The sequence below is a fragment of the Chiloscyllium punctatum genome, chromosome 7, assembly GCF_047496795.1.
Source record: "Chiloscyllium punctatum isolate Juve2018m chromosome 7, sChiPun1.3, whole genome shotgun sequence".
NCBI classification, from domain to species: domain Eukaryota; kingdom Metazoa; phylum Chordata; class Chondrichthyes; order Orectolobiformes; family Hemiscylliidae; genus Chiloscyllium; species Chiloscyllium punctatum.
In genome coordinates, this window is record NC_092745.1 from 134,562,820 (window position 1) to 134,583,018 (window position 20,199).

Consider the following 20,199-nt stretch of genomic DNA (forward strand, 5'->3'; position numbering starts at 1 on the left):
CCTGTGGAATTCTTAAAAGCAGAATTCTGTTGAGGCCAAGTCACTTAATATAGTTAAGAAAGAAACAGATTTCTGGAGGTTTATGTTGTGGGGGGGTATGATAAAGAGCATGTAAATATGGCATTGATCCAGCAGATCAGCCATGATCATGTTGATTGACTGAACAAGCGTAACGGGCCAAATGGCCTACTCATAGAATAGAATTGTACGGTACGGAACAGTCCATTAAGTCTGTACAACCAAAGCTACACTAAATCTACACTAGTCCCATAGCCTTGAATACTGTGACATTTTAAGTGCTCATCCAAGTATATTTTGAGGCTACCTGCCTCAATTACCCTCCCAGGCAGTGCATTCCAGACTCCCACCATATTCTGAGTGAAGAGAGTTTTCCTCAAATCCCCTCTAAACCTCCTGCCTTTCACTTGAAAATGTTGCCCCCTTGCTATTGACCCTACAACTGAAGGGTACAGCTGCTTTCTATTCACCTTATCTATGCCTCTCAATTTTATACACCACAATTAGATCACCCCTCAATCTTTCATGCTCCAAAGGAAACAACCTGAGCTTATCCAGCCTCTCTTTGTCATTAAAGTGCATCATCCCAGGCAATCTTCTGATGAATCTCTTCTGCACCCCTTCTAGTACAATCACATCTTTCCAGTAGGTGCAATGACCAGAACTGCACACAGTCCCCCAGCTGTGGTCTAACCAAAACCCTGTACGCTTCCAACATAACCTCCCTGTTGTTATAATGCATGCCACAACTGATAAAGGCAATTGTCTCATATATATTCTTAACTACCTTATTAACCTGCCTTGCCAACTTCAGGGATTTTTGTACAAACATCCCCAAGATCACTCTGTTCCTCTGAGCATTGTGTACTTCCTTACCTTGTTATTTCTTCTGATTTCTCCATTGAACTTGCCTCCCCTTATATTCACCCCCAGTCCTGAACAAGGGTTACATCCGAAATGTTGACTTCTCCACCTCCCGATGTTGCCTGGCTTGTTGTGTTCTTCCAGCCTCCTTGGATTCCAGCATCTACAGTTTTTTTTGTCTACACCACTTCCAGGCAACCTCTAGACCTCAACTACTCACTGAATTAAAAAAAACTTTCTCCTCTGATTCCCAATCCCTTGCATTCATACACACCTGCGTTGATACAATGATATGCAGAAATATACAGTTATGGAAGATATAAGAAAATCCCTGTCTATTTCTTGATGTAGTCAGTCACAACTCTCTCTCTTACCCCCTCTCATGGTGATCCTGTATCAACATACTCTTATTCCATTATTCTGACTCTTCAATACAGACAACAGCCAAGATCTTGCAAACAAAATTCAACACAATAATTGAATATTTTACAACGTTTTAATCTTGCCTTTTAAGAAAGATGCTGGTTGATGATACATTGTATAAAAGAAATGGTTTAGCTCTGAGTGAATGATGCAACAAAACATTACAATTCAACTATAATAACAGCTGGAATTACATTCATCAAATACTGTGCACAATGTATTCTACTCACAAAGACAATGATAGAATTAGGCTAGAAATGTACAGGTTGCATTGAGTACAGTCCTAAACTACTGTACCAGCAAAAAGCAAGGAGAATAAAGTCTAGTCATAATATCAATTTAAATCAGAAATCCAATCCTCACATGACTGTTGTTACTGTGGTTATAAAGTTATACAAAAGTTGGTTTATATAAGAAAACATTTCTTAAAAAATGAAAGAACAGAAGATTACAAATTCATGCAAGTCAGTTTCCTGAAGCCTCTGGTTTTGATGAATAAGGCAAATGAACAGACATCATCTCACATTGAGACAAAAATTGATCACATCATGTTACATAGAGACTCAATCTCAAACCTTGAGCTGTTGACCTGCATTTCTTCGACTAGATGCTCACATATGGAGAAAAGAAAGTTTAGAAAATCTTGCCACTTCAGGGAAGATTGTCAGTGAATGAATAGGTTGTCCAAATCTACTGCTGTCCAGGAGATTTTGAATCCTCCTGGGTTTGAATAACATGGAACAAAGTGACATTGAATAAAACTTGATGGCCATTGTTCCAGGCATACAGCATTCGGTCTCTGGCGTTGTAATCCAGCATGGAAATGTGAAAGTACTGATTATGAAATGGTATGTCTGTGTACTCATAACTTGAAGTCTTGGTGGAGTACGCAAAGTAGACCTTGGCTCCTGTCAGGTGGGAGTTGGTGACATACAACGTGCCACAGATCATGAAGGCCTCACCAGCACTCCTCTTAGGATAGACTGTGTCCCAGCTTTTCTGCACCTCCAGGGTCTGCTCATCCAGCTGGCTGATGACAATATTTCCTGCATTCTGATTGGTGGCATAGACAGCCCAGATTCCACCCTCATCAGCCATGAGGTCAATGTCGGAGAAACCACCCCAGGTGTAGGGATAGATGTTATTGAATCCTGCATACTCCAGGCTGCGCTGGGCCAACACTGAGCCTGTCTCAAAGTTATACTTTATCAGGGTATTGCTCTGGTACTTGTTAAAATAGAGAGAGCCATTATAGACCAGGTGATTGGTTCCTGCCCAGGGATAGGGCAGACGGTAGAGCCTGTAATCCTCTCCACTCACAAAGGCTGTCATAGACTTGTATTCACGAACCACTTTACTACTTGTGTATCCATCCATGTACCACACCTATTGGAGCAACATACAGAATAAGTCAGTACTTATACTCCAAAATTAAATTTAGAATTTTCATCAGAGAGAGAGAGAGAGAGAGAAAGATTTGTATTTTTAGCAGTCTCTGCATCTGTCCTATCGATTTTAACAACCAGTGCACATATATACTATAGGACCTTCAGAAATAGGAACAAGAGTAGATCATTCAGCCTCTTGAACCCACTAGCCATTCTGTAGGAGCATGGCTAATCAAACACTCTTCGTGCGTACTTTCCTCATAACCCTTTATTCCCCAACTGATCACGAATCTATCTATCTCAGTCTTAAATATACACAAGGACTCTGCCCCCAGAAGTCTCTGTTCAAAGAAGTTCAAAGACTCTCAATCCTCAGAAGAAATTCCTCATTGTCTCAGTCTTAAATTGCCCCTTAATTCTGAAACTATGCTCTCTGGTCCTAGACTCTCCCAACAGGAGTGACATCCTCTCAGCATTTACCTTATTAAGCCCCTTAAGAATTCTAGATGATTTAATGTGATCATCTCTCATTCTTTTAAACTTCACTGAGTAGAATCCTAATCTGTTTAGTCTTTGTTCATAAGGTAGTCCCTCCACACCAGAGATCCACCTAGTGAACCTTCGTCAAACTGCCTTCAATGGAATAATATATTTCCTTAAATAAGGGATACAAAACTGTCCACAGTAATCCAGATGTGGTCTCACCAGCGCCTAATACAGTTATACTCTTTTAGTCCAAACCTTTTGGAATATGGTTCAACATTCCAATAGCCGTCCTGATTGCTTGCTGCACTTGTGTGCTAACTTTCTGTGTTTTATGTACAAATACCCCAAAGTCCCTTTGCGTTGTAGCTTTTCTCAATTTAAATAATATTCTATTTGTTGTTCTCCTTTCCAAAATGAACAACTTCATATTTTCACACATTACATTCCGTATGCCAACACTTTGTCCATTTACTTAACCCATCGATATCTTTTTGAAAACCGTTCATATCCTTCTCGCAACTTGCCTTTCCACCTATTTTTGTGTCATCTGCAAATTTGGCTACAGTATAAACACATTCCTCCAAGTCATTAATATATATTATAAACAGTTTTTGGGCCCTGTGGAACGCCAGTGGTCATGGGTCACCAATCTGAAAAAGAATCCCCCCCTACTCACTGTTTTCTGTCCATGCCCCTATTGCCTATCCAAGCAAATGTACTACCTCAGCACCGTGGGCTCTAATGAGTTAAACTTTTGTAAGGTACTTTGTCGAATACCTTCTGCAAGTCGAAGTATAACACTTCTACTGATTCCTACTGGTTGAAACTTTCTCAATAAACTAACAAATTAGTCAAACATGATTTCCCTTTCACGAAACTATGCTGACTCTGCTTGATTAGATAATGAACTTCCAAAGGTTCTGCTATTACTTCCTTAATAACTAATTCCAATATTTTTCCAACAACAGATGTTAGGATAATCAACCTATAGTTGCCCACTTTTTGCCTCCCTCCTTTTTTGAATCGGGGCATCACATCAACAGTTTACCAATTCTCTGGAACTTCTCCAGGACCCAATAATTTTTGGAAAATTGCAACCAGTGAATCCAAGCCTGCACCGACACATTTTGCCCTTCCACACTGTCTTCATTTACACGTATTCGTCCAGGTGCTATCATCCTATTCATGTATTCGTCTGGGTGCTTCTGGGTGAACACTGCTATTGTGAATGCTTTCACCACCTCCTCTGGCAGCGCATTCCAGATACTCACCACCCTTTTGTGTGACAAATTTGCCTCGCGCATCTCTTTTAAACTCCCCCCCCCCCCCAATACCTTGAACCTGTGTCCCCATGTAATTGACCCCTCCACCCTGGGAAAAAGCCTCATATTTTCCACTCTATCCATGCCATTCACAATCTAATAAACTTCTATTTGATTAGATTGCCAACAGTGTGGAAACAGGCCCTTCAGCCCAACAAGTCCATACCGACCCACCAAAGAGTAACCCACCCAGACCCATTTCCCCTCTGACTAATGCACCTGACACTATGGGCAATTTAACATGGCCAATCTGCCTAACTTGCACATCTTTTGGACTATGGGAGGAAACCCATGCAGACACAGTGAGAGTGTGCAAACTCCACACAGATAGTCACCCAAGGCTGGGATTGAACCTGGGTCCCTGGCGCTGTGAGGCAGCAGTGCTAACCATTGGACCACTGTTGAGAGGTCATCACTCAACCTCAAAAAACAAAGAACAAAGAAAATTCCACCACAGGAACAGGCCCTTCAGCCCTCCAAGCCTGCACCAATCCAGATCCTCGAACTAAATCTGTTACCTTTTTCTAAGTGTCTATATCCTTCTGCTCCCTGCCCATTCATGTATCTGTCTAGATACATCTTAAATGACACGAATGTTCGCGTCTCTACCAACCTCCACTGGCAATGCATTAAAGGCACCCGCCACCCTCTGTGTAAAGAACTTTCCACATATATCTCCCCTAACCTTTTCCCCTCTCACTTTGAACTCATGACTGCTAGCAATTGAGTCCCCCGCTCTGGCAAGAAGGCTTCTTGCTATCCATCCTGTCTATACCTCTCATGATTTTGTAGACCTCAATCAGGTTCCCCCTTTAGCCTCTATCTTTCTAATTAAAACAATCCCAATCTACTCAACCTCTCTTCATAGTTGGCACCCCCCATACTAGGCAACATCCTGGTGAACCTCCTCTGCACCCTCTCCAGAGCATCCACATCCTTTTGGTAAAGTGGCGACCAGAACTGTACGTAGTATTCCAAGTGTAGCCACACCAAAGTCTTATACAACTGTAACATGACCTGCTAACTCTTGTACTCAATACCCCGTCTGATGAAGGAAAACATGCCATATGTCTTTTTGACCACTCTAATGACCTGCATTGCCATCTTCAGGGAACAATGAACCTGAACATCCAGATCTCTCTATATCAATTTTCCACTTACTGAATAGTTCGCTCTTGAATTGGATCTTCCAAAATGTATCACCTCGCATTTGCCTGGATTGAATTCCATGTGCCATTTCTCCACCCAACTTTCCAACTATCTATATTCTGCTGAATGCTCTGACAGTCCCTTTCACCATCTGCTACTCCACCAATCTTAGTGTCATTTGCAAACTTGCTAATCAGACCATCTATACCTTCCTCCAGATCATTTATGTAACTCTCTGCATTCCAGACTGTCAGTCTATCCAACCTTTCTTCGTAACTATCCCCACCACCCCCCTTTCCCCATATCAGGCAACATCCTTGTAAACCTTTTCTCTACCCTCTGCAAAGCATCCACATCCTTCTGGTAGTGTGGTGACCAGAACTGTACACAATATTACAAGTGTGGCCTAACCAAAGTTCTATAAATCTGCAGCATAACTTGTCTATCCTTATACTCAGAAGGCAGAAAATGAGTTGGAAGGCAGTGCAGGTATCCCCTGCGGTCATCTCCCTCCAAAACAGGTATACCGTTTTGGATACTGTTCGGGGAGATGGCTCAAGAGGGGAGGGAAGCAGTTGCTAAGATTATGGCACTGTGGCAGGCTCTGCTGTTCAGAAGGGTGGGAAAAAGACTCATAGGGCCGTAGTCAAAGGGGATTCTATTGTAAGGGGAGTAGATAGGCGGTTCTGTGGCTGAAAACGGGACTTCCAGATGGTATGTTGCCTCGCAGGTCCTCGGGTCAAGGATGTCACCGATCAGCTGCAGAGCATTCTAAAAGGGGAGGGTGAACAGCCAGTTGTCTCGATGCATATAAGAAAAAATGAGATGAGGACCTGAAAGCAGAATTCGGGGAGCTAGGATAGAAGTTAAAAAGGACGACCTCAAAGGTAGTGATCTCAGAATTACTGCCAGTGCCACGTGCTAGCCCAGCATAGAAATGAAAGAATAGGCAGGATAAACACGTGGCTTGAGGGATGGTGTAGGAGGGACGGGTTCACATTTGTTGGACATTGGGACCGATTCTGGGGAAGGTGGGACGATTATAAATTGGACAGTCTACACCTGAACCAGACTGGAACTAATGCCCATGGGGGAGTTTTTGCTACTGCTGTTGGGGACATTTTAAATTAATGTGGCAGGGGGCTGGGAACCAGAAGAGAAAACAAGTAGACAGTGAGGTGGAAACTGGGGACTGTAAGAATCATGAAGTTAGCATTAATAAGGGGAAGAGAAGGCAGAGAGCAGATGATCACAAAAGAACTGGTGGCCTGAAGTGCATATACTTTAATGCAAGGAGTACAGTGGGTAAGGCAGATGAACGTAAGGCTTGGATGGGGCCTAGAAGTATGATGCTATTGCAGTCACAGAGACTTGGTTGAAGGAAGGGCATGATTGGCAACTAAATGTTCCAGGATATAGATGCTTCAGACAGGACAGGGAGGGAAGTAAAAGGAGAGGGGTGGAAGGAGTTGCATTGCTGGTCAGGGTTGATATCATGGCTGTGCTAAAAGAGAACACTATGGAGGGCTTACACAGTGAGGCATTATGTGTGGAGCTGAGAAATAAGTAGGCTGCAGTTACATTGGTGGAGCTGTAATACAGGCCTCCCAACAGTGAGTATGAGGTAGAAGAACAAATAGGTAAACAGATTATGGAAGGACATAGAGGCAACAGAGTGGTGGTGATGAGAGATTTTAATTTTCCCAACGTTGATTGGGATACACTTAGTATCAGAGGTCTGGATGGGGTAGAATTTTTAAGAAGCGTCCAGGTGAGTTTTCTAGAACAGATTGTCAATAGTCCGACGAGGGAAGGGGCCATATTGAATCTGCTGTTGGAGAAAGAGCCAGGTCAGGTGATAGAAGTTGTGGTGGGGGATTTCTTTGGGAACAGTGACCACAATTCTGTAAGTCTTAGAATACTCATAGACAAGGATGAGAGAGGTCCTAAGGGTAGAGTACTAAACTGGGCTAAGGCCAGTTGTATTGAAATTAGGCAGGAGCTGGGAAATGTGGATTGGACACAGCTATTTGAAGGAAAGTCCACATTTGATATGTGGGAGGTGTTCAAAGATAGATTAAAGATAGTGCAGGATAGGCATGTCCCATTGAAAGCAAAGGATAGGAAAGGCAAGATTCGTGAACTGTGGATGACAGGAGAAATCGTTCAACTTGCCAAGAGGAAAAGGGAAGTGTACATAAGGTCCAGGCAGCTAAGAACAGAACAGGCCCTGGAGGAATATTAGGAGAGTAGGACCAGTCTTAAACGAGGAATCAAGCGGGCTAGAAGGGGTCAGGAAATAGCTTTAGCAAACAGAATTAAGGAGAATCCCAAAACCATTTATTCTTATATAAGAAGTAAGCGGGTAACTAGAGAAAGGATTGGTCCACTGAAGGATAATAAAGGAAGGATGTGAGTCGAACCTGAGAGAATGGGTGAGATTCTGAATGATTACTTTGCATCAGTGCTCACTGAGGAACATGATGAATGTTGAGATTTGAGGTAGAAGTTTGATAACTCTGAATCATGTTGACATAAGTAGGGAAGATGTGTTGGGTAGGCTACAGGTTATGGCTTTTGCCCGAAACGTTGATTTCACTGCTCGTTGGATGCTGCCTGAACTGCTGTGCTCTTCCAGCACCACTAATCCAGTATTTGATTTTCAGCATCTGCAGTCATTGTTTTTACCTTACAGGTTATTAAGATGGACAAATCCCCAGGACCGGATGGGATCTATCTCAGGTTGCTGAGAGAGGAAACAGCTGGGGTCCTGATAGATATCTTTGTAGCATACTTAAACACAGGTGAGGTGCTGGAGGACTGGAGGGTTGGTCATGTTGTCCCCCTGTACAAAAAAGGTAGTAGGGATGTTCTGGGTAACTACAGATCAGTGAGCCTGACATCAGTGGTGGGAAGGTTGCTGGAGAAGGTACTGAGAGATAAAATCTATTTATATAGGAAAAGAATGGGCTTATCAGTGATAGGCAACATGGCTTTGTGTGAGTGAGATCATGCTTTACCAACTTAATAGTGTTCTTTGAGGAAGTGACTAAGTTGATGGATGAAGGAAGGGCTGTAGATGTCATATACATGGACTTTAGTAAGGCATCTGATAAGGTTCCCCATGGTAAACAAATGGAGAAAGTGCAGTCGCATGGTGTGCAGGGTGTTCTAGCTCGGTGGATAAAGAACTGGTTGAGCAACAGGAGACAGAGAGTAGTAGTTGAAGGGAGTTTCTCAAAATGGAGAAAGGTGACCAGTGGTGTTCCATAGGGGTCAGCGTTGGGGCCACTGTTGTTTGTGATATACATAAATGATCTGGAAGAGCACACTGTTGGTATGATCAGCAAGTTTGCCGATGACATGAAGATTGGTGGAGTAGCAGAAAGCATAAGGGACTGTCAAAGAATACAGGAGAATATAGATAGACTGGAGAGTTGGGCGGAGAAGTGAAAGATGGAGTTCATTCCAGGCAATGTGAGGTGGTGTATTTTGGGAAGCCTAATCCTAGAGCGAATTATAATGTAAACAGAAGAGCTTTGGGGAAAGTTGATGAGCAGAGAAATCTGGGTGTTCAGGTCCATTGTATCCTGAAGGTGGCTGCACAGGTCGATAGTGGTCAAGAAGGCATATGGCATGTTTGTCTTCATCAGACAGGGTATTGAGTATAAGAGCTGTCGGGTCATGTTAAAGTTGTTCAAGATATTGGTTCGGCCACGTTTGGAATACTGTGTACAGTATTGCCAGTTCCTCTATTCCTCCAGTAATAAAGCCCAGTATGCTCTATGCCTTGCTAACCACACTTTCATGACCAACATACATATCCATATAGTCATACAAACCAGAAAAAGGCCCTTTAATCCATGAAATCTATTAAAGTAAAATATAACCACCTAACCATTCTAATCCCACTTTGGTAAAGTTAGATGGCACCTAACCTCTCTTCAGTCATCCCTGCCTCAGCTGAGGGCCACACTCTCTCAGAATTGCAAAGGACCCACTCTGCACTACATCCTCAGGAGAATTCATACTCTCAACAAACAGTATTTCAATTCCATCTCAAACATCAAAAACTGTCAGTACAACAAACCTTTATCAACCCACCTCCATAACCAGCGCTCCTCAAACATTCCAGAAGAGTCCCCTGGCCTCGGAAACTACTCAGACGCCATTAGCCATGCGGCTGATGCAGCTGCCACCCCCACGCTGATTGATGTCACTTCCACCCCCATCATGGCCACTCCCACAACCACTTCCACCCCTCACAATTCCTCATGCATCACGTGTGACATCACTTCCACCCTTCACATCATCGCTGATGCCACATGCTCAGTGACTTCCGCCACCCCTTCTGCCGTGGTCACCACCACTTCCACCCCCACCAGCGCCACTCACCTGCATTCTGCTGACACCCCCCCCCCCCCACAGACCCCACTGTCACTATCCCCACCCCCCAGAACCTCAAGGGGAACACTACCCCTGCTCATGACTCCACCACCATTCCCCCCCACCACCACACCACTCCAGTTACAGGTTCTGCCCCCACTCCCAGCTCCACACCCACACCAGCTCCCAGCCCTGCCAAGTTTTCACCATCCCTCCAGACCTTCCCCTCATTGAGGACGAACGATCAGTCCTCAGCAAAGGACTCACCTTCGTTCCCCTCCGTCCGCGCATCAATGAATTTAATACACGCCGTGACGTCGAACAATTCTCCCGTCGCCTCCGAGCTTACTTTTACAATCAGGATTCCTGCCCACCTTCCGAGGACCCCTTCGCCCACCTCCAACACACTGCATCCACCTGGACAACCCGCGCTGGCCTATTACCTGCCCTCGACCTCTTCATTTCCAACTGCCGCCGGGACATTAACCGCCTCAACCTGTCTACCTCCCTCCCCTACTCCAACCTCTCACCCTCACAATGCGCAGCCCTCCAATCCCTCTGCTCCAATCCCGACCTCACCATCAAGCCAGATAAAGGGGGCGCATTGGTAGTCTGGCGTGCTGACCTCTACACCGCTGAAGCCAAACGCCAACTCGAGGACACCTCTTCCTACTGCCCCCTTGACCATGACCCCACCCCCCCATCACCAAACCAAGATCTCCCAGACCATACAGAACCTCATCACCTCAGGAGATCTCCCACCCACCGCTTCCAACCTCATGGTCCGGGAACCCCGCACTGCCCAGTTCTACCTCCTTCCCAAGATCCACAAGCCTGACCACCCTGTCTGACCCGTTGTCTCAGCATGCTCCTGCCCCACTGAACTCATCTCTACCTACCTCGACACTGTCCTATCCCCCCTAGTCCAGGAACTCCCCACATATGTTCGAGACACCACCCATGCCCTCCACCTCCTCTAAGACGTCTGTTTCCCCGGCCCCCAACGCCTCATCTTCACCATGGATATCCAATCCCTCTACACCTCCATTGGCCATGACCAGGGCCTCCAAGCCCTCCATTTTTTGCCTCTCCAGACGTCCCCCTCAGTACCCTTCCACTGACACTCTCATTCGATCGGCCGAACTGGTCCTCACCCTTAACAATTTCTCCTTTGAATCCTCCCACTTCCTCCAGACCAAAGGGGTAGCCATGGGCACACGTATGGGCCCCAGCTATGCCTGTCTCTTTGTTGGCTACGTAGAACAGTTGATCTTCTGTAATTACACCGGCACCACTCCCTACCTCTTCCTCCGCTACATTGATGACTGCATTGGCGCCACCTCGTGCTCCCGCGAGGAGGTTGAGCAATTCATCAACTTCACCAACACATTCCACCCTGACCTTAAATTTACCTGGACCATCTCTGACACCTCCCTCCCCTTCCTGGACCTCTCCATCTCCATTAATGACGACCGACTTGACACTGACATTTTTTACAAAACCACCGACTCCCACAGCTACCTGGATTACACCTCTTCCCACCCTACCTCTTGCAAAAATGCCATCCCACATTCCCAATTCCTCCGCCTCCGCCGTATCTGCTCTCAGGAGGACCAGTTCCACCACAGAACACACCAGATGGCCTCCGTCTTTAGAGACCACAATTTCCCTTCCCACGTGATTAAAGATGCCCTCCAACACATCTCATCCACATCCCGCACCTCCGCCCTCAGACCCCACCCCTCCAACCGTAACAAGGACAGAACGCCCCTGGTGCTCACCTTCCACCCTACCAACCTTCACATTAACCAAATCATCCGCCGACATTTCCGCCACCTCCAAAAAGACCCCACCACTAGGGATATATTTCCCTCCCCACCCCTTTCCGCCTTCCGCAAAGACCGTTCCCTCCGTGACTACCTGGTCAGGTCCACACCCCCCTACAACCCACCCTCTCATCCTGGCACCTTCCCCTGCTACCGCAGGACCTGTAAAACCTGCGCCCACACTTCCTCCCTCACCTCTAGCCAAGGCCCTAAAGGAGCCTTCCACATCCATCAAAGTTTTACCTGCACATCCACTAATATCATTTATTGTATCCGTTGCTCCCGATGTGGTTTCCTTTACATTGGGGAGACTGGGCGCCTCCTAGCAGAGCGCTTTAGGGAACATGCTCGGGACACCCGCACCAATCAACCACACCGCCCCGTGGTCCAACATTTCAACTCCCCCTCCCACTCTGCCGACAACATGGAGGTCCTGGGCCTCCTTCACCGCTGCCCCTCACCACCAGACGCCTGGAGGAAGAACGCCTCATCTTCCACCTCAGAACACTTCAACCCCAGGGCATCAATGTAGACTTCAACAGTTTCCTCATTTCCCCTTCCCCCACCTCACCCTAGTTCCAAACCTCCGGCTCAGCACTGTCCCCATGACTTGTCCGGACTTGTCCGACCTGCCTATCTCTTTTTCCACAAATCCACTCCACCCTCTCTTCCCTGACCTATCACCTTCATCCCTCCCCCACTCACCCATTGTACTCTATGCTACTTTCTCCCCACCCCCACCCTCCTCTAGCTTATCTCTCCACGCTTCAGGCTCACTGCCTTTATTCCTGATGAAGGGCTTTTGCCCGAAATGTTGATTTCGCTGCTCCTTGGATGCTGCCTGAACTGCTGTGCTCTTCCAGCACCACTAATCCAGAATCTGGTTTCCAGCATCTGCAGTCATTGTTTTTACCTTGCAAAATATTAATTCCTTGGCCATGCCCCCTGCTTCTACATGTAAATCCTCTTTTTGGTCTTCATACAGACAGCCCTCCTTCTCTTTCTATTACTCTTACAATTTACATACTTATAGAAGTCTTTGGGATACCCTTATGTTTGCTGACTTTTCTCAAATTCCTCTTTGCTTCTCTAATATGCCTTTTCACCTCTCATCTGAACCTTCTGTATTTCTCTTGGACCTCAATTGTATTTTCTGCCTTACACCAACCGTAAACACACTTTTCTCTTTCTGATGTTGACTTCTATCTCCTTTGTCACCCAGTGAGCTCACTTCAGATATTTGTTTGTCCAACCTTTTCCATTTAAGGGAATATACCTCAATTTTACATGAACCATCTCTTCTTTGATGGTAGCCCATTGTTCAGGAATTGCTTTTCTCACCAACCCCTTGTTTCCTGATGAAGGGCTTTTGCCCGAAACGTCGATTTCGCTGCTCGTTGGATGCTGCCTGAACTGCTGTGCTCTTCCAGCACCACTAATCCAGTATAACCCCTTGTTTCAGTCAATCCTTGTCAGCTCTGTTCTTGCCACATTGAAGTTAACTCTCTGCCAATGATTTTCTCATTTTCCTCACGCTGGCTCATGTCATTCTCCACCAGGTGCTTGAACCTTATGATACAATGATCACTGTCTCCTAGATGTTCCCCCACTTAACCCATTTAACCCAGCTCACTTCCAAGGACCAAGAACCAATAATTCACCCTTCCTTGTTGAAATGGACACATACTGCTGTCAGAAACTCTCCTGAACACAATCCAGGAACACTTGCTCCTTGCTGCCCCTTACTACCAGTATTCCAGTCTATATTTGGGTAATTTTAACTGTTCTATAATGTTGACATGACTGTAATTTCCCTGCAGATTTGTTCGTCTACATCCTTTCCATTTGTTGGTGGTCTATAGATTACTTGAGCAAGGAAACTATATCCTTTACATTTCTAGTTCTAGCCAAATTGATTTTGTCCTTGACCCCCTCTGAGATATCGTCTTTCTTTCTTTCTTTATTTAATGTATTTAATGTCATGTGTACTCGTGATGTGTTTGTTACAAATACAGTGAAAAGTGTTGTATAATATTGTCACTCTCCAGCGCTATCTTAAAACACAGAAAATAAACCAAGACGTACAATGTAAGGGTAGAAAATAAAGAGTGAGTTACAAGTTCCACTTTACAGTCCTTCTTCTTAAGTGCTTCGCCATCAGCCTAGATCCAGGCTCTTCCACTCTGATACTGAGACCAACACCAGCACAAAGCCGGCCGTGAGTCCCTTTGCCGCACCGCCGCTACTGGAACAGAGTCAGCATTCTTTGGTGCTACCTTGCTTGTAATGTCTCTGTAAATCACGCTGGGCCAATCTTGGCAATGCAGCCACTGCTGATGCTGCTGAGTCCCATACTGGCCCCAGACTGCTTCCCTCTGCTGCTGCCTCAGGAACAAAACTCGCCTGTGACACACTGGGCACCTTGCTGCTGCCATTGCCAATGATGCCAATATCGCTGCAGCCATGCTCTTCGCAAGAATGTAAGTAAAATTAAAAAGTAAAAAGACAAAAAAAAATACAGCAGACAGAGCAGATGAGCCCTCAGTTCAAGAGCTTACTCTGCTGCCACCATCTTGAAATATAGATTTGGAATCTTTGAATCTGCAATGACCTCCTTAAACAACCTTGACCTCTGCTACCTCTGCTCCTTCCCTTTTTTTCTATCTTTTCTGAACAATATATTCAGGAATATTTAGCACCAGTCTTGCCCTTCCTTGAACCAGGTTTCTGTTATTACCACAACATCATATTTCCACATGGCAATCTGTATCTGTAATTCCGCAAACTTATGTATACTCTATGCATTCGCACAAAATCTGATTTACACTCATTGCTTTCTCTCTGATTCCAATTTCACTGATTAATTTACTATTTTGTGTGCCAGTGCTAACAGTATCTCAAAGTTTTTTGTGACTCCTGGTCTTCTCTAATATTCTCACTTGGCTCCCACATTGCTGTCAAGTTAGATTAAAGCCCTTTCAACAGCAATAGGAAAATGCTTTCAAGGAAATCAGTTCTAGTTCTGTTCAGAAGCAACCCACCCAGATTGTGCAGGTGTCAAGTCTTGGTGGATTTGGCAGGGTAGACGTGGAGAAGTTATTTCACCTTTTGGGAGTACCCAGGACCAGGCATCATAAATCTTAGAAAAGGGGTCTCCCATTTAAGACAGAGACTCTGAGAAATTTCTTCTCTCAGATGGTAGTGAAACTTTGGAATTCTTTACCACAGAGGACTGTCGAGGCTAGTCATTTAACTGTATTCAAGCTGTGATAGATGTTTAATCAGTAAAGGAATCAAAGATTATGGGGAAAAGGCAGGAAAGTGGAACTGAGAGTTATCAGATCAGCCATGATCTTATTGAATGGCAGAGCAGACTCGATGGGCTGAAAGTCCTGCTTCTGCTCCATTGTCATAGAAGCATCAAAATCCAACAACAAAGAGAAAGGACCTTCAGAAAATGGAGTCTGAGCTGGTGTAAAATTAGCACCTACCTATTCTAATCCCACTTCCTATTACTTGGGCCATATCCTTGTATGCATAGACAACATTGCAAGTACACATCTGAATAATTCTTTAATGTTCGGAGGGTTTCTGCCTCTGCCATTCTTACAGGCAGTGAATTCCAGATTTCCACCAGCCTCTAGGTGAAAAAACATTCCTCACATCCCCTCGAAACCTCCTCTTAAATAAAATCAATTCCCCCAGTCATTAATCCCTCCATCAAAGGGGGAATTTTCTTTCTGTATTACCTTGTCCATGCCTCTTATATCTCATGATCTTATAGTCAGAACCAGTTCCAGTGTCCCAGCAATCTAAAGCCCTCCTGCCTACACCAACTTTCCAGCCACACATTCATCTGCCTTATCCTATTTCTATACTCACTTGCACATCGCATTGGCAGTAATCAGTAATCAGTCCTGCTTTCTAATTTTCTACCTAGCTTCCTAAATTTGAATTATGACACTACATCCCCCTTCCTATCTAAATCATCGGTCGCAATGTGAACCGCAGCCCCTTTCTGTTCATCCTCCCCCAGAAGAATGTCCTGCAGCCACTCTGTGACTCCTTGACAATGGCACCAGTGAGCCAATGTATAATCTTGGGGTCACATTGACGTCCACAGAAACACTAATCTCTTTCCTTAACTAACAAATCCTGTATCACTATCACTCTTCCTTTCTTCTTCCTCCTCTCCTGGACAGCTGAGCCATTTGTGATGCCACAATGAGTCTGACTGCAATACTTGAGGAACCAGGAACCTCAGTAGCTTCTAAACATAAATCCCAATTTGTAACTGGGACCCCAGAGGACTCCTGTGTTACCTGTCTGTTTCTCTTGGGCTGCCCAATGGTAACCCATTCCCTTTCTGCCTCCAGGCTTTTAAACTGCAATGTGGCCTCTTCACTGCATGTCAGCATCATCATTGGCTGGTCCCTTGCAGATGAGGATGACCCTCTTCCATTCTCAGGACAAGTCTATAGGTGGCTGTGCAAACTGATGCAGCTTCCGCAGACTCTACTACACTCAGGACAGAAGGTGATCATGGGAAGGAGTGGGTGAGGCATTAGCGTGACATTGTGTTCCATATTCTGTTTTTGCCTGACTTCTGTTATTTCCTGACGGCAAGTCTCGACGCCTTCCCAGATGCGCCTTCTCCATTTTGGACAGTCTTGGGCCAGTAATTCCCAGGTGTCTGTCGGAATGCCTCACTTGGCCAGTGAGGCCTGAAGCCTCACTTCCTCTGTCTACCTGGGGCTTGGTTGCTGTTTTGGAGCTGGGAATAGAGCATCTGCTTGGGGAGTCTAGTATCAGTCATGTGGATGACATGCCCAGCCCATCACAGCCAATGAAGGGTGGTCAGTGCCTCAGTGCTGAGGAGGTTGGCCTGGTCAAGGACAAGTGGATTCACAGGACATTGTGCAGGCAGCGCTGGTGGGACTGGTCCAGCGCCTTGAGATGTCTGCTGTAGACAGTACATGTCCTAGAGCCATATAGGAAGGTGGAAATCACCACAGCTCTGTAAACCAGGAGTTTTGTATTGAATCTGACGTTGCTGTCTTAGAACACTCTTTTCCTCAGACACTGTGCACTGGAGACGGTGTTGGATCTCTTCATCAATAAGTGCATTGGTCTGCAGGACACTCCCAAGGTATTGGAAATGGCCAGTGTTCTCAAAGACCTCCCCGTGGACATTGATAGTTAGGGGTTCATTCCATAATGCCACGCCACGTTAGTGGATCACGTGGATGTTCAGGGTGAGGCCCATGCCTTTGTAAAGGTGCTGATGATGGTCTGGAGGTCATCCTCTGACTTTGCACATACATAAGTATCATCTGGGTACTGCAGCTCAATGATACTGGTTGTGGTGACTTTGGTTTTGATTTGAAGGTGGGGGGAGGTTGAATAATTTCCTGCTGGTTCTGCAGGTTAGCCCCACTCCAGCGGGGAGCTTGTCGGCAGTGAGGTAAAGCATTGCAGCGAGGTAGAACGGGAACAGTATTAGGACAATGACACAGCCATGCTTGACACCGGTCCGAATGGGGAATGGGTTGGTGATGGAGCCATTTGTCATTACCACGACTTCCAAGTCATTGTGGAGCAGAACAGTGACTTGATGACAAACTTTGTGATGCAACTAAAGTGGAGAAGGACACTTCATAATGCTTCCTGGGTGATGGTGTCAAAGGCCTTTGTAAGGTCAAAGATGGCCTTGTACATGGGTAGGCTCTTTTCTCTTGCAGCTGTCACATGGTGAAAATCATGATTTGGATGTGAACATAGGAGGTATAGTTAGTAAGTTTACTGATGACACCAAAATTGGAAGTGTAGTGGACAGCAAAGAAGGTTACGTCAGAGTACAACAGGATCTTGATCAGTTGGGCCAACTGGCTGGGGAGTGGCAGATGGAGTTTAATTTAGATAAATATGAGGTGCGGCATTTTGGAAAAGCAAAACAGAGCAGGACTTACACACTTAATAGTAAGGTCCCTAGGAAGTGTTGCTGAATAAAGAGACCTTGGAGTGCGGGTTCATAGTTTCTTGAAGTAGAGTTGCAGGTGGATAGGATAGTGAAGAAGGCAATTGATATGCTTTCCTTTATTGGTCAGAGCATTGAGTATAGGAGTTGGGAGGTCATATTGCGGCTGTACAGGACATTGGTTAGGCCACTTTTGGAATATTGCGGGCAATTCAGGTCTCCATCCTATCGGAAGGATGTTGTGAAACTTGAAAGGGTTCAGAAAAGATTTACAAGGATGTTGCCAGGTTTGGAGGATTTGAGCTATAGGAAGTGATTGAATAGGCTGGGGCTGTTTTCCCTGGAGCATTGAAGGCTGAGGGGTGACCTTATAGAGGTTTATAAAATCATGAAGGGCATGGATAGGATAAATAGACAACGTCTTTTCTCTGGAATGGGGGAGTCTAGAACTAGAGGGCATAGGTTTAGGGTGAGAGGGGAAAGATATAAAAGCGACCTAAGGGGCAACTTTTTCACGCAGAAGGTGGTGCGTGTATGGAATGAGCTGCCAGAAGAAGTGGTAGAGGCTGGTACAATTAAACATTTAAGAGGCATCTGGATGGGTATACGAATAGAAAGGGTTTAGAGGGATATGAGCCAAGTACTGGCAAATGGGACTAGATTAGGTTAGGCTAACTGGTCGCCATGGACAAGTTGGACTGAAAGATCTGTTTCTGTGCTGTACATCTCTTTGACTATGACTCTATATCCATTGTGCCCCTCTGTGGCCAGAAGCCACACTACGATTCCAGGAGGAATACCTCAGCCACAGGGAGGACATGCTTGTGGAGAACCTTGCTGATGACTTTTCCAATGGTTGATAGTAGGTAGATTCTACTGTCATTACCACAGTTGGACTCATTCCCTTTTTTTTGAAAATACTCAGGACTGTGGCATCTTGGAGCTCTCCTGGGATGCTCTCCTCCTTCCAGATAAGGTAGACAAGGGCATGTAGGCTGCAGCAGGTAGTAGTAGCCAGTAATCTGATGGGACAGGAGCTGGCTAGGTTGGATTTGTTGTGTTTTTTGTGCACAGAACATATCTGGGTAATTTTTCACATTGTTGAGTAGATGCCAGTGTTGTAAATGTACTGGAACAGCTTGGCTAGGGAGCAGCAAGTTCTGGAGCACAAGTCTTCAGTACTATTGCCTATCATGTGAAGTAAATCAAATTGGCTGAAGACTGATATCTGTGATGCTGGGGACTACTAGAGAAGGCCAAGATGGATCATTCACTCGGCATTTCTGCTGAAGATTGTTGTGAATGCTTCAACCTATCTTTTGCACTAATGTGCTGGGCTCTTCCATCATTGAGGATAGCAATATTTATGGAAACTCCCCATCCTCCTCCTCCAGTGAGTTGTTTAGTTATCCACCACCATTCATGACTGGATGTGGCAGGACTGCAGAGCCTAGATCTGATCCGTTGATTGTGGGATTAGATTAGATTCCCTACAGTGTGGAAACAGGCCCTTCAGCCCAACAAGTCCACATGACCCTTCGAAGAGTAACCCACCCAGACCCATTTCCCTCTGACTAATGCACCTTACACTATGGGCAATTTAGCATGGCCAATTCACCTGACCCACACATCTTTAGACTGTGGGAGGAACCTGGAACACCCAGAGGAAACCCACGCAGACACAGTGAGAACGTGCAAACCCCACACAGACAGTCACCTGAGACTGGAATCGAACCTGGGACCCTGGTGCTATGAGGCAGCAGTGCTAACCATTGAGCCACCGTGCCACCCTATTAAAAATCCCTACAGTGTGGAAACAGGCCATTAGGCCCAACAAGTCTACACTGACCCTCAAAAGGGTATCCCACTCAAACCCATTCTCTTACACTATTACTGTACATTTCCCCTGACTAATGCACCTAGCCTACACATCCCTGAACACTATAGGCAATTCACCTAACCTGCGCATCTTTGAATTGTGGGAGGAACTGGAGCACTCAGAGAAAACCCATGGAGACACCGTGCGAACATACAAACTCCAAACAGACAGTCACCCCAGGCTGGAATTGAACCCGTGTCTCTGCCACTGTGAGGCAGCAGTGCTAACCACTGAGCCACTATGCTGCCCATAATGCTTAGCTCTGTCCATCACTTGATGCTTATATTGTTTGGCAGGCAAGCAGTCCTGTTTGGTGGCTTCACCAGGTTGACATCACATCTTCAGGTATGCCTGGTGCTGCTCCTGGCATTCCCCCTGCACTCTCCATTGAACCAGAGTTGATTCTCTGGCTTGATAGTAATGGTTGAGTGGGGGATATGTTAGGCATTGACGTTGCAGATTGTGATAGAGTACATTTCTG

At 45.6% G+C, this 20,199-nt stretch overlaps 1 protein-coding gene across 1 annotated transcript in view; it reads right to left on the minus strand.

The window, feature by feature from the left end:
* Nucleotides 1-1,364: 1,364 nt before the first annotated feature.
* Nucleotides 1,365-20,199, minus strand: part of olfm3a (olfactomedin 3a) — a 70,358-nt gene continuing 51,523 nt past the window's right edge. Inside the window, exon 7 of the mRNA XM_072574910.1 lies at nucleotides 1,365-2,691. Coding sequence (XP_072431011.1) covers nucleotides 1,996-2,691 — 696 coding nt within the window. The 3' untranslated portion in view covers nucleotides 1,365-1,995. The remainder of the gene's footprint in view (nucleotides 2,692-20,199) is intronic.